General features: G+C 40.3%; 1 protein-coding gene across 1 annotated transcript; it reads left to right on the top strand.

Moving 5' to 3' along the window:
• The first annotated feature begins 12272 nt into the window (after positions 1-12272).
• Positions 12273-13900, top strand: dpm3 (dolichyl-phosphate mannosyltransferase subunit 3, regulatory). Its single transcript, XM_022200078.2, has 2 exons — positions 12273-12359; positions 12588-13900. The coding sequence occupies exon 2, from the start codon at positions 12635-12637 to the stop codon at positions 12911-12913; it is 279 nt and encodes a 92-aa protein (XP_022055770.1). The 5' UTR covers positions 12273-12359; positions 12588-12634; the 3' UTR covers positions 12914-13900.
• The last annotated feature ends 3284 nt before the right edge of the window (positions 13901-17184 follow it).

The following is a 17184-nucleotide window of genomic DNA, read 5'->3' as shown; positions in this document are numbered from 1 at the left end:
TCACATGTGCAGGCACTCAGCATTCCTTATGTAAATGTAATGTAAATCGCCGGAGTTTACCGTTTATGAGCTTCAATACAAAAAAAAAAAATCCACATATGTGTTTAATTGGAGCCACATTCAAGAGGGAAACTGTACGGGGATTTGGGTTTGCCTCGACCACAAAGGGAAAATAAAAACGAAGCAAGAAAAGAGAGATTGAGGAGGAAAAAATAATAATAAAGCACACGGCCTTGACACAAGCCAAGGTTCTTTTTTAACATCCTAATACACCCAGATAAAAAATAGTGCTTCCAAAGGGAGGTTTAGCTCTGATCCCCTATGATATAGAAGAAGTGGAATGTACTGTAAAGCATGAATACAGTACCGCACAGCCCTCCACCCGCCCCCTCCTGCTCTCTGCACCTCTCTTCTTTAGTCCAAATCTGTAACAGATTGGGTTTAGTCTGACTGGAGGTATGCAGCCACAACACCACATGTAGGGGTCTGCATAATCCCTCCAGCGAGTATTAAGCACACAGCATGGGCATTCTTTTAAACACCCTGCAGGAATTACCAATACATAATCTCCATGATCATCATTTAGTATAGTTCAGGCAGGAGAATGGAGGGTAGTGGGGGAGGAGGGAGGGAGTCGTCTGAACTTATGAAGGATCTCAGAGCCGCATACAATCTGTGCGAGGCCGTGTGCGGTGCCATCTGGAGAACACATAGGACAGAGTCTGCTGGAATCCGCTAACCCAAGCGTCTTAAACCGCACGTTCAGAAGACCTGATGTGTTTGCTGAAGGCACAGTGTGGTTTCTGTAGCCTGAAGTGAAATGCATCGTTAACGGGGAACCAGCCTGATGATAGCACAATCTGCCGAGTCAAAAACTAAAGGCCTGTAGCAGGAATGGAACAGGCAGCTGGTGAAATATGGAAAAGTTTGACTTGAAGAGGCGGTTTAATTATTCATCTTCATAAGGATGAACCTCTATATTAAAACCACAACAGGTGATGATCCTAATTTCACAGATAATCCACTCCATCTCTGTGTGCGACAGGTAATTTGCTGCAGGAATTGATTCACGTTCACATCGTCTATTGCTTTTACCGAGTTTGCTCTGCCTGTAAATTCAATAACGTCACCTTGACATTACTCTTCCAGACTGCTGAAACATTTATGTTTCTCTGTTCTCATCCGTCCATCCGAGTCCGAATGGCATTAATAATATACAACTTCCTGCTTTTATCACATTGATAATCTGAATCGAGGTAGAAGGGGGAAAAAAATCAATCAGCTAAATGTTGGCTAAGAGGATTTGAGGGGCATAGCGGGGCCATCTTCCTTCACTATAATAAATGAGGGGTGACAGTAATGCGAGGCAGAGCCCATATGGTCACATACTGTAACCCAGTGCACTGAAATTGTCAGATAGAGACGACACAAGGCTAATTCACTTTAACGTTTACACTCTGGTGACATATCCTGCTCTATTGGATTGGAGTACCACACTTTGTTTTTTTCTGTATAATGATGCAACGTGTATTATGCAACGGCCGTGTGGTGCTTTTTGCAAAGTATGCAGCGAACAGTTGTACAACTAAAGCATCTTCTGACATCAAACGCAGATTGGGAAATGCACTTATTGGAGTTCTGTCGAGAACACTGCAAAAACTCAAAATCTTACCAAGTCTATTTGTCTTATTTTTAGACAAAATGTCTCATCCCACTTGATTTAAGATAAATTCACTTAAAGGGGAACTTCGGTTTTTTTCAACCTGGGGTCTGTTTTCACGTCATTTCATACATGTGATAGCCTAGCCATGCTAGACCCATGTTTCTGACGGCACAAGGGTCTAGGGAAGCTCGACAGGGAGGGAAGTGGGCTAAAAGGTTGTCTATCAAATCCCTCTGCAGCAATTGGGTAGGTATACAACCAATCAACGCAACGAATAGGCTGACGGAGTTCCGAGAGCACCGGCGGATTGTGGCTAAGTCCCATTAGCTTCCCAACCAGCGGAGCCGCGGAGCCAACTGGTATAAGGTTAAGGATTTGCTGTATCCCGTCGGCATAAGTCCAAATACGTCTTTCTTCTCAATGAAACACTTAAGTGCCGTCCTTTGTTTATCTTGTTTATCAAGTTGAATTTTAGCTTCAAATCTTTAAGGGCTGTGGCCAAAGCCGAGTCGAAAGATAACCGTTTATTGTGCGTCGGTTGTTTCTGTCAGAATCGTCACGCCTCTGTCGTCACTTAGTTACGCCCGCCTTCTGATTCTACACTTCATGGTGATTGGTCCGGCCAGTTTTAGGAGCATCCAACCTCGAGCCTTATGGAGGGTAACTAGACCCACCCCGGCAGAGAATTAAATTCGTTGCCGTGGGTTGTCTAGCGCGGCTAGGCTATACATGTGAGTGATGGAGAAATGAATTTTCGACATAGCTCCAGCATTTAGCCAGGCAGGTAGCTTAGCAGCTCAGCTAGCAAAAAATATGGGGCAACTTGACCCCCCGCGTCAAAGTTCACCCTAACGTGCTTTTTTTTCCCCACACTGACCGGCTCGGATAGTCTCAAAGAGTGTCCCACAACATACTAGAGATGAGAAGTGAATGAAAACCTCCACATTACCTGGCGATCGGTATTTGTTGTGCTCTGTATCCAAATCTCAGGACCCTAGAAAGCAAATCTCGTTCCGAAATCACGCGATAGCTCGCAAAATCGCTCGCGCCAAAACACCGGAGCGCGATTTCAGAACGAGATTTGCTTTCGAGAGTCTTGAGATTTGGATACAGACATTTCAGCAAGATGGAGGGACTTGTTTTAAGACAACACATTTGAAATATCTTTAGTCAAACAATCTTGAAACTATCTCTTGTTTTGAGTTGAATTTTACAAGAAATCAAAATAAGTTTAATATATCTCACATTAGGAGGTTACATGAAAGCAAAAATCTATTTCTGAATGAAAAACTGCTGCTATTTTATAGCATGTCTGGCTTATTTTAACCCTTAAAAAGCCAGGGCCGAGTATACTCGGTTCACGCTTACTCGTACACACAGTCGAAACCGAACATTCTCGGCTCGCTAATTAACATAAAATATGCACACACCCATATGTTTAAGTCGACCAATGGTAAGCTATAAACATTGGCCCCAAATTTGCTCATTTCAAACGATAAAGCCGTGTAACGAAGCTTTGATCGGGGCCGTGTACCGTAATAACACGGCCGAAATTCACAATGGCGAACGTCTACAACACCTCGCAAGACTTGATTGATATTTTTATGGATTAGGTGGTTTTATTATATGTTTTAGTATATGTACTTCTCCAGAAACATGGCCTTGAAAGGGTTAAGACACCTAAGCTTGAAATCCTTGTAAAATATAGCGTAAAATAAGTTTTCCCAGCTAATTTTAAGATCTCAATATTCTAAATATCATATCTTGCTTCAAGAAATCTTACCAAGACATTTTTCACTTGATCTATCGGCAGTTTTTTTTCCCACTTAATTCATGGTAAAAGTTCCTTGAAATAAGTTTTTTTTCCTGTTTTGAGAGGGGCATTTTTTCCAGTGAAGTCTGGCTGTTAAATGCACAACAGGCTGCTTCCTCCTCTTTCCATTCTTTACGCCAAGACAGTGGCATTAATCTTTTAATCTAACTTCTGCCAAGAAAGTAAATTTTGCCAGAACTATTTCTTTAACTACAGACTCAAACAAAGAATGTCTCGTCCTGGTTCACTGGTTTCAACCTATAAAATTCTGTCTTTTGAATCAAGTGAGTGAAGCGGACCGAGCTACATTACACAGCTTTTGGCCCAAAGGCGTAGCTTTGGGATATATGTCTGTACACTCGGCCTTTAACTTAACAACTTGGATATTACTGTTTCCATAAAACCAAGGTGTGGGATAGCGTTTTAGCGAGACTAACGATACTAAATTCTTTGCAACAAATGGTGTGAGCAGGTGTGGGACCGTTGCATGCATGGTTAGAAACCATGATTCTGGACTGAGCTTTATGCACCTTGTGACAGATCCGCTCAGCGAGTCCGTCAGTCAGTCAGGATGCGGCACTTTTTGAGCGGTTTTTCCACCGCGGTCAAACTTGCTGAGTCGGACCTCAATATCCCCTGCACAGTAAAAATTCCAGGTCTCCGAAAAAGTAAAAGGCAAGTCAAATGAGTGTGTCAACAGGGGATCCGTAAACCACACGCTTCCTGGACGGCTCTGTCAAGACCAGCTGTGCATACATCACGGCCTGCGTGATCAGTGTGCACTGTTACAGAGAGGAGAAAAGACGGAGGGAAATAAAGACAGAAAACAGAAGAAAAACAGGCAGACACCGAGAGGTAACTGACACCGAGAGACATACACAGGACATGAAATGGAGGCGGGGTAGACGGTGTTTGATCTGGGAAACAGAGAAAAAGCAGTCGGACCACCTCTCTGAAGTCTAATGACTCCTCAGTCCTATCTGTTACCGAGTCAATACCTCGCCACAGCCCACCCCGACCTCCATGTCTGTCCCTCCTCAGTGTCCAGATGCTCACCCCGTGAAGAGGTGAAAGGTTGACAGGTGCCTCGAGGAGCCGCCAGGAGCCTCGGGGTCAGATTTCTGCGAGGTCAAGCAGTCGCGGTGTTTGAGCGGGGCAATGTGGCAAGTGTCCAAGATAGACGGGAGACACAGTCTGGTCTAATCAACTTCATTTATGGGTAATGACAGACAGCCACGCCCGCCTGTGGTAGCCACAATCAGCTTTCCGGGTATTGCCCACTGCCCACCACAAATTTGTAATCCTTGACCTTCAGCATGTCAGCGTGAAGTCACAAATGGTGTCCCCGAATTTACAAAGTGGATTCTAATCTAAACCTGATGAGTACTTGTAAAATAAATGGGTCAATATATAATTGAGGGGGGACTTTTGAAACCCATGAGATATATCTTGCATATATTTTTATTGAATGTAACAAAATTAATGTTTTTATGTTCATTATGATCAGGTCTTTATAAATTCCATCATTATTTATTATGGAAACAATCATTTATTAATTAAAAATGACTGGATATCACTAAAATGTCAACTAAATAACCGTCACAATTTAACAACAACCACCTTCTAATGAGCTAAACAATAATAAAATGAGCTGATTCAAAAATAGCTTTGATTGTGTTCTTTTTATTAAGTTGAGATAATCATGACAGATATTTCTTCTTTGACAATATGTCAAATTTGACATGGAAAATAACTAATTGTATTTGTGTCCGAGAAATCACTTTCAAGGAAGTGTGTTAATTCCAGATCACATGACCTGCTCCACATGATGTCATTTCCTCCTGAAGAAAAGACTGGACGACTCCAAGGTATGCTCTTTCTCAGTTATGTAATATAAAGTAGTGGATTTATGGCATGCCAGCAGTGTTAATACAATATCTTTATGCATAACTTTCAACTTCAATTTTACTCAATTGTATATATAATACTTAGAAGAATCTTTGTGTAAAAATGCCATGTGGTGTTCGGTTATAGGCAGTCATGTTGGTTTTAGGCCTGAAAACAGCAAAAAATGTCAACTATGATAGAAAAAGTCCCACAATTACATTTTGACCCAAATACATTTCTGCACCTTTCAAACGACTGATGCTACGTTCACTCTGCAGCCTGCTTAGATGTGTAATTACTCTGTAGAATGAATCAATGCTGTATGGATCTGAGTTATAATGACTGAATCCATGTGATTTCTCTGATCACGCAAAGCAAAAGGACTCTGAACGCCAGACCTAATCTGGTGGAACAAGAAAGGACATTATTTGCATAATGAGACACCAAAGGCAAGAATCTTGAATGCAGTCAGTGATGCTTGCATCCATCAGATAGATTTCATGAGTTTTTGCATGTAACTCCGTGTTCAGTTTGGCACGTTTGGCTATCTATACATGCTCTGGTTTATCTATAGCTGCCTCTGTACATCACTGATACAACTTTCCACACTGAAATCAATGTGGACAACTATATGTTAGCTATGTACCACTAGCAGTCAGATTCAATTCACCTACACCAAAGCATCTTCCTGAGACCTGTGCACATGAACTCCATCAGAAGAAAACAATATAGTGAGCAGGTAAGACTGCTTGACAGAATTCTCTCTTCCTCCAATTACCATCCATTATGCAAGACGAGGTCAGTTTATTTCAGTCTAGACATGTAGCCCTTCATCATCCGCCCCTTGCTGTGTTCGCAGCACTGACCCACATTAATACATTTATAATCGATACCTCCTCAGGTCCCATGTGCAGACTCGACTATCAGATGTTGAAGGAAATTGTGCAGTCCAATTTAAAAAGGCCCGGGGGGAACGTTCATAACCATGTGCCAATTAGTTCCACTGTCAATAACGGTAATGCTAAAGGACATTGTGTTTCAGGGTGAGAGGAGAGAATGGACGGAGGGAGGAGGGAGACATCATCAGGCTTATGCCCGTTGTTCATTGTTAATGGCTGTTACACTGACAAGAAGCATTTGATCAGACACGCACACACATATTGTGAGCCGTGGATGCGGTCGAGGGGGTTGCGTTATGGGGCAGAATTACACAACTCGTGAAGATAATAAGTAATGACGTCTTATAAAGGTCAACAAACAAAGCACTAGTGGGACAAACACAGGCCGTGTGATGAGATTCATTAGGACATCACTGAGAGCGTAAAGAGGCAGGACCGAGGGGACGAAGGAGGCGCATTCCTCCTCCATTCCACTGCAGCCGTCACAGCAGCAGCTGAAACAGGTGTGTGTCTTTACGCAGGGCACCCGGGGGCAGGACAAGTGCTATTCTCACATGGTTAAGGCTGGTCACACTTGACCACAGTCTGACCTGACACCCACTTGAGCAGACTTCTGCAAAGGAGGCCTGAAGCAGCACGAGTCCCAGAACTATTATCACAGCAGTTTAATGCAGACTCTCACCGTCCCTAAATGATCTTGACTCGAGGATATTTATGAGCTTATCAGTGTCAGAGCTTTCAGGGGCCCTGCTTTGAATGCGGGACCCCTGATGAGAAGCATCAACGGGTTCTCCACCCCGATGCATCTGCTTTGACTCGTGGTCACCTCAACTGTCTGAGAGGCCTCTCCTTAAACTGGCAAAGTCATCCAACAAACTCGGAATACGATCTGAATCAGAATCAGTGTTATCGGCCAAGTATGAGAACACACATGAGGAATTTAACTGGGTTTTTTTCCATGTCTTTCCTATCAAAGTACACGAAAAACAAGGGCAACAGGTTCAAGAAAGGAAAGTGAATGTTTAACTGCTTTGTACAGTGCTGGATGTGTGTAAAGGAGCATGTTTAAAGTGAACCAATCGTCTAAATACAGGGTTTTTGATGCTTAATACACAGAAAGAAATGGTGACAATGGATTACTGGAGCTGCTGGAAAATGGAAAGCAAAGTAACTAATATCTGTAAATATATGTAAAATAACTTTCAGTGTTTTACATACTGTAAAAATATTGTAATTTTATGGTCAAACACTGTAAAACAAGGACTTGCCTTTTGTAAAATGATACGTTTTTTTCTTGCTTGCATTTCATAAAGGTCTCCTGAATTAGAAATTTTTAACTGTGTGTATAGTGCAAAATACAACAAGTCCATTAGGTCTTTGTCTCACTGTGCTCCTCAAAATTAGTAAAAAAAACAAAAAAAAATAAAGGTTGATGTTAGCAGTAAATGCTTTTTTTAATAGCCAAATCACATTTGAATCTAGCCAGAAATAGAAACAGAAGAAACAGAACGTGCTGCTCCAACAAAACGCTTCACCTTCTATCAACAGAGCCTACTGTAAACTGATTTAGTTCATGTTTAGTCCTGGAGGTTTGCTGATGAGGCTCACTCGGGTTAAGATGGTGTGTTTGAGCTCAAAATTTCCTCAAAAAAAAACTACACTTTTAAAACACTCTGTCTTTGTGTTTGGGGTCTGGGACACGTATCACTTCCCACTTATCACTTCACATCCCAGCGTGCACACGGTGACGCACACTAAGTCACTCTTTCCTTTTTTACAAACACATCTGAACTCACATCTAATGACAACAGAACACACAGCTACGGTCTCCAGCTCAGGAAACAGAGGGTTCCTGTTTTTGAATCCCAGCTCTATTGTTATCTTAAACAGCATTTGACAGCACACACACACACACACACACTCTCTCTCTCCTTCTGTCTGGTTTTCTTTGCCTCTCCAGCTCTTGCTTCACACACTTGAGATATTACACAATTATTATCGAGCCAAATCTTGATCCCCGTATAGCTCTTTAGTAGCACACATTCTTATCTGGACCTTTCGCTCTACTAATATTGACAAAGCCAGAGAGATAGAGTCAACACCACTCTGCATTACCACTTTTCCTGTTTTATCTATGCCTCTTATCTTTGCTCTCTGGCTGGAGTCACACAGTCACTCCCATTTCTGCACTTGAGGCTCAAGTATCTCCTCCGCCATCACTCCGTCTCTGCCAGTCCCCTCTCGCACGCTGTCTTTTTGAATTTATTTTCCTCATTCCCTCCACCGAACACTGCCATTTTCTCCACGTTCGCTCCCCCGGTGTGGGAACCAAGGTGCTGCCTGCGGCCCGTTGTGCAGCTGAAGGTGTTAGGGGGGATTGAAGAAAAACTCTGGATAAGCAACAGCTGGATTTAATGCACCATTAAGGTCACTGGTTGTTCAAGCTGCACCTGCAAAGCCCCTGATTTCACCCCCGCTGTCTGCTCCCTCCCTCACCCTCTCCTCTTTCGTCCACATACTTGGCCACCGCTTCTTTTCATTCCTGCTCCTCTCAGCTTTCCCTCTCTTGTCCTGTCAGCTATGAAATCCTCCCCCCCTCCTCTCCTCTCTCTCCTCTCTGGTTCTTTATCAAAAATTACTACCCATCTTTCTCTCTCCTACTCTGGTACCCTACATCCCTGTCCCCCTTTTCCCTCTTTTTGTTTCCCCCTCTTTTTCTCCCTCATTCTCTCGGTTTCAGGCCCCTCCTGCTCGCAGGCTGTTGTGTTGTGTCTGCCAGGCCTTCTCGGCTGGAGCGCAGGTTTCCTGAGTACTGGAACGGAACAGGAGCTGGCAGGGAGATACACTGAGAAAAGCCAGCTCCACCGTTCCCACTGAGCGTCACACACTGCCTCGCACTGCTGCTCATACCGATGCAGGCCAGGCAGGACGCAACACACACTACCATGTACGTAATGATGCAGCGTTGTCACGGGCAACCCCAGCTGCTTTCAGGCTATTGTGGCAACCTGACCTTGAGTGACCCTTACGCATTTGATAATGAAGCTTTTTTGCATTTATTGGAGTCTTCACATATCATTACTATAATGTTTATAGTAGAGGTGTCAAAATTAACGCGTTAACGTGGATTAATCCATCATCATGAGTAATCTAATTAAACATTTCAACACTATTAACCCATCTGCATCACAGAATGACTCAAAATCCCTGAAGTTACATTTCTATAATTAATACTTTTGTGGTGTCTTGATCTTTAAATTTGTATTTTAGAAAACATTTTAGGGTCCTAACCTTAATATTTAAATTGGTGAGGTACATTTGTAATCTATAGAATATATTATGTCAGTCAGGTAAATTTATACAATATAAATTAATTTGTAAGGTGCTATTCTAATTACTTAATTGAGAAAAATACACTTGTGTTTTTCATATTATTGTATGGCCCTACACACAATGTTTAAAGTACTGTGATAAATTTATACAACACAATTTGTGGGGTCTCACCCTTTACATTAGCCAAGCAAAATTCTACAAAGTCATTTCAATTACAAATTTTAAATTAGGCAGGTAAATTTCCTCCAATATTTAAATTGGTATGGTAAATCTGCATACTTAATATTGTTGTAGATTCTTAATCCTAATATTTGTTTGTATATATATATATATATATATATATATATATATATCCCTTCTTTCTTCAGTCTGTTTGCTCATGAAAAGTGAATCGCAATTAATATAGATTAAAAATTAATTATAGTCAATCGTGATTACTCAAAACTAATCCACAGCAACCTTCCGATTAATACGATTAAAACATTTTACTGTTTCACAGCACTAATTTATAGACATTATTAATCAGGATCATAGGTGTGTTGATAATCAATCATAAAATAAGTCATTTGTCAAACAAAATATGACACACATTGTCAACTTTCATGTTAAGATCCGCTGCTTTTCTATAAGTACTTCTTTCATGTGTTAGGTTATCTTTTAGGAACCTACCTCATAAATCCAGTTGCTTTTTCCTGGAGCTGCTAGAACTGCCATGTCCTTGATGACTGGGAATCTACAGACACTTCCTGTATTTGTATTTTTGGAAATGTGAAGATGTCATTGTGCACCGATATGATTTGGTGATTCCAATAATTAAGTCATTAAAAGCTTAATAAGGCAGTTAATGAAATAATCATCAGTCACATCTCTATGTGCTGCAGCTCCTTGTTAGGAAAATGAGATTCGATAAGCGACAAATAATAGCGTATGTTGAGGCTGTTTTACAAATGTGCAAACCCATTCTTGAGACGAAATGCTCGACAGTGCAAACTTGAAAATATAATTGTCGATTTCGGCTATTTGAAAAACTTTACACAGCCCATGGTCTTGCAGATTACAGTGTCCGTAAACAGAAGAAGCTGGCTTCAGCCCTCTGGCAGACGCGCAGATCGTCACTCACACTATTAACACTGATGCAGACAAACATAAACACCACCATCCTAAGAATAACTCTCCATTTTTCCCCAAAGAATGATGTTTATTTCTCAGTGGCTCTTTAGTGTATCCCTCTCCCACAGCTAAGTGAATGATGTTTACATCTCCTCCCACTCCCTGATTTCACCCTGGAGAGATGTGCACCCTCTGCACCTGGACAGTTCAGCGCCCTGAACCAACAGACGAGCCCCACAGCACCTAAACAGGCGCTGAGATCCAACACCAGTGGGCTCCCGGAGGTCCCCTAATGAAATTGTTGTTGGATTCCTCACTTTGGAAAAGCATTAGTATTTATGGATGGCTTTTAGCTAGTGCTAATGGTAATCTAATTTTCAAAATGGCTTTCCTAAATGAAGAGGATGACACAGAAAAAGAGTTGGAGGTCTAATGTGTGTTAAAAGCCTTACTGGAGGTCTCATTAAAGACTTCGTTGAAACTAATTGTTTTCTCTCTCTCGGTTGACAGGACACTGATGCTGTTAATAAATCAGACGACAGGCCAGTGAAGTGTTTTAATGAAAAACGTAGACAGCAACAACATTGAGATTTATGGAGGATATAAAAAAAACACGAGGGGCTGGAATAATTAATCTCTACTGATCACTGTCATCTCACTGCTGTCTTAGTCCTCTAGTGGTCGATAACTACATCCAGACAGGAATTACAGAGTTTAATATGAATTTAATGTGTAAACATTATATAAATTATATATATATATATATATATATATGTATAAATAATAGTGCAGGGTTTGCACACAAAAACATTATACACAGCAAAAGAAACAAATGGGAAGGTGAAATACTGAAATATTTTTTACACCAAGAATTAATTTGGTTTCTTGGAATTTAACCGAATGAGCCCAAAAAGGCAAGATTATATTTAAAAATCATCAAAATTACTTCATTTATCTGAAATAACTGTCAGATTTTCAACTTAGTAACATTCCCTTCACTGGAAAATTCAACCACATCGAGGCTTAAAATCATGACAGAAAATAAAAATATTTTAAAAAATCCTATAAATAAATAATTTGCTCTAACAAGATTCTTTAAAAAACTAAAAACAATCTGCCCTCCACAGCACAAATTCTCAGACATCAGTGGCTCAGTTGCAGTCTACAGTCACGTGATATAATTTAAGGCATTTTCTTGGCTAAACTACAGGTTTTGTTTAGACAGAGAAGACGGACAATAATGGCAACAAATTACAATTGTAAATAGTCAAGTATCTATAGTACGTTGGTAAAACTTTAGGCACTTAGCAAAAATTTGTCCATGATGGTTCCCAGGTTCTTTCCATTTTTATACAATAGGTAGTGAAAGAAACAATCTTTCCTTTTATAAGATTTGTGGTATTTAAATGCATTTTTGAGTTCTCTCTACTTCTAGTCACGGCTTTGCTGCTTCTATGGAGGTTCAGGACTTTGTACTGCATTGAAAAACGCACAAATAGTGAGTAAAATTTGAGACAGGAGCTAAAACTTACCGGAAAATGCTTATGTTTCAGAAGAGGTGAGCAGTAACATTACAGTAACTACATTTCCCATGACGCCTCACGGTTTGCGACGTCATTAAGCTGCGCAGGGCTGAGGTGGCGTTTGAGACGAGGTAAACATGTCGGATTATTTCGTTTAAACGTTTACTGAAATAAATTCTTCTTAAACAGACAGTTAATTTAACCGAAATTGTTCCTTTTGTGCGGCTGTTTTGTCATTATTACCCAACTACCGTTTTTCTTCTTGTTGTAGCTCAGTAGCAAACACTTTAGGAGTGTGCTAAAGCTAAGCTAAAGCTAATTGGATGAGTAGCAGGTAAACTGATGTGTTTCTCTGTCAGGTGTTTTCTCTGGCGGCTCACCTGGACTCCTTTGGGCGGCTTTCATCATGACTAAACTTCTGCAGTGGCTGTTCGGTGTGTCGCTGGTGGTCGCCGGCTGGGCTTTGGTCTCCTTCGACCTGTTGGACCTGAAGCTGCCGCAGCCGTACAGAGAGGTGGCCTGGCCGATGCCTCTCTACCTGCTGGTGTCGTTTGGCTGCTACTCCCTGGCCACGGTAGGGTACCGGGTGGCCACCTTTAATGACTGCGAGGAGGCGGCAAAGGAGCTACAGGAGCAGATAAAAGAAGCCAAAGAGGACCTGAGGAAAAAGGGATTGAAGATGTAGAGCTGAAGAGACACTTTTGAGACTGAGAAGGAAAACAAGGACCACTGTGTTACTGGCGTGTTTTGTTTAGGTGCTGAGGAAACTGGACTCTGAACTGACACTGTGTTGAATGTTTGCAGCAGACAAGATGTGAATATAAATCATAAATTGTATTAATCGGTATTCTGTTTTGTTTAGTGCATACTGTTGAGACTTGCTAAAAAAATGAGACATAAAAGATTTGATGGATGTTTTTTTTGGGCTATTCATAAAAAGCAACAATGTCAACCTTTAAAAAAAATATTAATTCAGATACAACCTTTTTTTAAGGTAACTGGGTTATACTGTACTAAAAATATGAACCCAACATGTCATATTTGATTACATTCTACCAAGTCTGTTTGATATATGGAAATAAATATTTGTCATTTACACATGGGAGCTCTACAAATGAAACAACCAATTGCCCACTATATTCTACACACATATTGATATAATTGGCTAAATTTTACCAGAATGACTAAAATGAGATTTTTAACTTTTCTTGACGTCACAAAACAGAACCATCTGCATGCTGTGTTTGTATTTTTGTTCAGTTTAAGATATTTAGCACATTTTAAACTGCATAAAAAAGCAAAGCAGTGAACACAAGCAGCGCTGTCTTTGCTCGAAAACTACACGCAGCAGAGTTATTGTCACTGTGATGCTAAAACGTCATCTGTAACCAGCTGCTGTTTGCTGAAATGCCAGCGAATGACACCAGAAGGTCACATTGCAACAGCCTGACTAAAGACTGTTTCCACTGAGAATTCTGGGATGCTATCAATCAGCTCTGTAACAGTCCCACACAGGCTGGACCTTGTTTTGTGTCTGGAGTTTGTCGCTTGTCAGTGTAGATGGACTAGATTTTTATCTGTGAATAAGCGTACATTCCACTGTCCAGTTTCAGACTTGTGCCCTGAAGGGGGATTGCCGAGAATGAATTAAACAAGAATCTATTTTCTTCAAGCGGATGTGTGTTTGTGGGTCGGGAACCAGGAGGTGTGCGCTCGCGTCTACGATGCATTCCTACTCCAAGCACATGGCCTGAGGGTTTATGTCAACTGTTCAATGCCTTCCTCTGTGCACGAGACAGATCTCTTTTGTCTCGTTTTGTAGTTAACGACGTGAAATATACATTATGCAGCATTTCCCTTTCTTTCCCCCCACAGAGGTTTGTTTCAGAAGTCAGAAAATGTACGCTAAGTATGTAGCCATGTAGTAATGCGATGTTGGCAGTTACACTTCTTTTGTGTGAGCCCTTAAAGGCTGCCTATGCTCATTTTCAGCTAGTCCCTGCTGTGCACAAACAAAGCATAGCCAGGCCAAAGGCATCATTATAGGGCTTCAAAAGCTCCCATAACTTCTGAACAAATGCAAAAGAGTTGGCAGTTCTCCGTGTGCAAGCGCTGCCTGTTGTGCCGTTTGGCTGCAGCCCCATCATGCCTTGCTACGTCAACCTCCCCCCCCTCTACTCCATGAATGTCTGCAAGCTGTTGCTAGAGCAGACTGGATGAAAGACAACCTGTTATTTACCAGAAAATCTTCTACTTTGGCAATTACACCAAAGGCTTCCCTCTGTAGGCAGTTATGTTCTTACTCGTAGCCACATCTGAAATAGTTAATCACTTTTCTTTGTCTTCGTCCGCCCACAAATCTAACTTTGAACACGTTCGTCTGTGAAATCCTTTCACAGCAGACAGAAGTATACATCAGATTAGGCCAACCGTTTCATAGGTCGTGTACAGTACATGAACTATATGAATCGTACAAGCTTTTTCTTTTTTATTTTGCCTCTTTTTAATCCCTTACTTCAAAATGTAGAATACTAAAGCTTGATCGCAGATTTTAGCATTTACATAACAGCAAGTCTAAGTAGGAGTAATCTGATGCTGAGACAGAGATGTTTATGAAAGCCACCACAAATGATCTTAAATACTCTAGCCTTTTCTCTTTTTTAAAATTCCATGCGTGCCATTTTCAGCGACCATCCCGTCACCGCTGCTGTTGTTTGCCGGCTGAGTGGCAGGATTCACCAGATAGAGTACAGTAACACGAAACACTGAGCACAATCCATATTAATGATTACACAGTCATTCAGTATCTCTGCATGCTTCTGGTGCTCTGAGGCGAGAGGTTTGCTCCTCTCGTGAGAAAGCTGCCGAGAGCCGCCTTTGCATTTCAATCGGCTTCTTAAAGATTCAGCTTTGTCAACTTTGAGAGCTGTTATTAGGGGGAATCATTTCAGAAGAATAGCAGGAACAGGCCTTGAATTGTTACCTGAGCTCTTCAGCTTCCAGATGATGGGAAGGAATAAAGCCAAATTGAGAGATGATTATCCTCTGTTGCTGGTCTGAACTCATGCGGTTTGAGTTCTTTTGTTGCTCTTCTACAATAAGCTTTCTTGGGAAAAGAGCCCCACAAAGCGCTGTAAGCAGGTATACATTCCTTTTTTTAAAAATGTAATTAATGTTGACTGCAGTGGAGGCATACTCTCTGTATAGAGGACTATTTCTAACAGGGAAAGTAAACATTGATTAAAAGTTATGCATGAGAAAAGATAAAGTACTCTCCAGATAATTAGTTTTTTAGCACAGATCTAAGACGTCTTCTCAGACACCTGAGTGCTGCACAGTGGGTTACAATGCACACCATTTTATCTATCGTGCAGATTCCAAACCCTATAAAAACAGCATTACTATTACAGCGTCTCACTGGCTGATGTCATGTTGCTTCGTAAGTTGAGTCGATTCCAGCTACTTTTCCCTGATGATAGTAATTTGTTTTGGCACGGTCCATCGCAAGTTTTTCACACAGGACTAAAATCAATCTAAAGTCTCTTTCAGACAAGCACTCCTTTACGTGAATCCACTGGATGTTTCATAATCATTAAAGTGACTACAGAAACATGGCAACAAGGTAGATAAGTAACTATAAAAGCCCATTTTTTGTTGCTATAGTTGACAAATTATCATTACAAGGGTCAATATATGATTGCAGGACTTTTTGTTACATAGTCGACATTTTTGCTGTTTTCAGGCCTAAAATCAACATGGCCGCATAAAATCAAACACCACATGGCATTTTTACACAAAGATTCTTCTAAATATTATATATACAATAGAGTAAAATTTAAATTGAAAGTTATTTGTAAAGATATTGTAGTATCATTGCTTAGATGCCATAAATCCACTACCTTATATTACATAACTAAGAAAGAGGAGAAACAGCATACCTTGGAGTCTGTCCAGTCTTTTCTTCAGGAGGAAATGACATCATGTGGAGCAGGTCATGTGATCTGGAATTAACACACTTCCTTGAGAGGTGTTTTTGTGATGGGGAACTTAGTTGAAAGGGATTTCTCAGACACATATACGCTTTCTTATTATCCACATAAAATTTGATATATTGCCAAAAAAAAGAAAAGAAATATCTGTCATGATTATCTCAACTTAATAAAAAGAACACAATCAAAACAATTTTTGAATGATCTCATTTTATTATTGTTCAGCTAGTTGACTTCTTAATGATATCCAGTCATTTTTAATTAATGTGACTGTTTCCATAATAAATAATTATGAAATTTGTAAAGACACTAAATAATGAACATAATTTTTTTTAAAAATTTTTGATAAAAATGTATACAAAATATATCCCATGGACTTCCAAAGGTCATCCAAGTAATTTTATGTTTTCCATGAAAACTCACACTTTTATCAATGTGCTAACATAACTCCACAAGGTTTTTCTAATCATTAATGAGCCTTTCAACACCATTAGCTAACACAATGTAGCATTAGAACACAGGAAATGTTCCTCTGTACCCCTATGGAGATATTCCATTAAAAATCAGCTGTTTCAGCTAGAATAGTCATTTATCACATTAACAATGTCTAGATTGTATTTCTGATTCTTTTAATGTAATCTTTATTGAAAAAAAACAGCTTTTCTTTCAAAAATAAGGACATTTCTAACTGACCCCAAATTTTTGAAGAGTAGAGTTTGTTCAAGCATTAGTGTTTAAAACATTTATTGATAATTGACTTCATAAATGTATCTGTAAAAGACAATACTTATCCTGTGATATTTGATCAGCCTCCACATTTACAGGAGGGGACTTCCTCAACACCAGATGAGGAAAAATAAAGTTGTCAAGTCACTTTCAGTCAGTTACTAGAACTAAAATTTCATTTAGAAACAAATCATGCAGAAATTTGAGTTTAAATTGCACACAATATTAAGTTGATGCAATT

This window comes from Acanthochromis polyacanthus, chromosome 11 (genome assembly GCF_021347895.1).
Source record: "Acanthochromis polyacanthus isolate Apoly-LR-REF ecotype Palm Island chromosome 11, KAUST_Apoly_ChrSc, whole genome shotgun sequence".
NCBI lineage: Eukaryota > Metazoa > Chordata > Actinopteri > Pomacentridae > Acanthochromis > Acanthochromis polyacanthus.
Note: the sequence above shows the minus strand (reverse complement) of the source record. Positions and strands in the feature narration are given on the sequence as shown.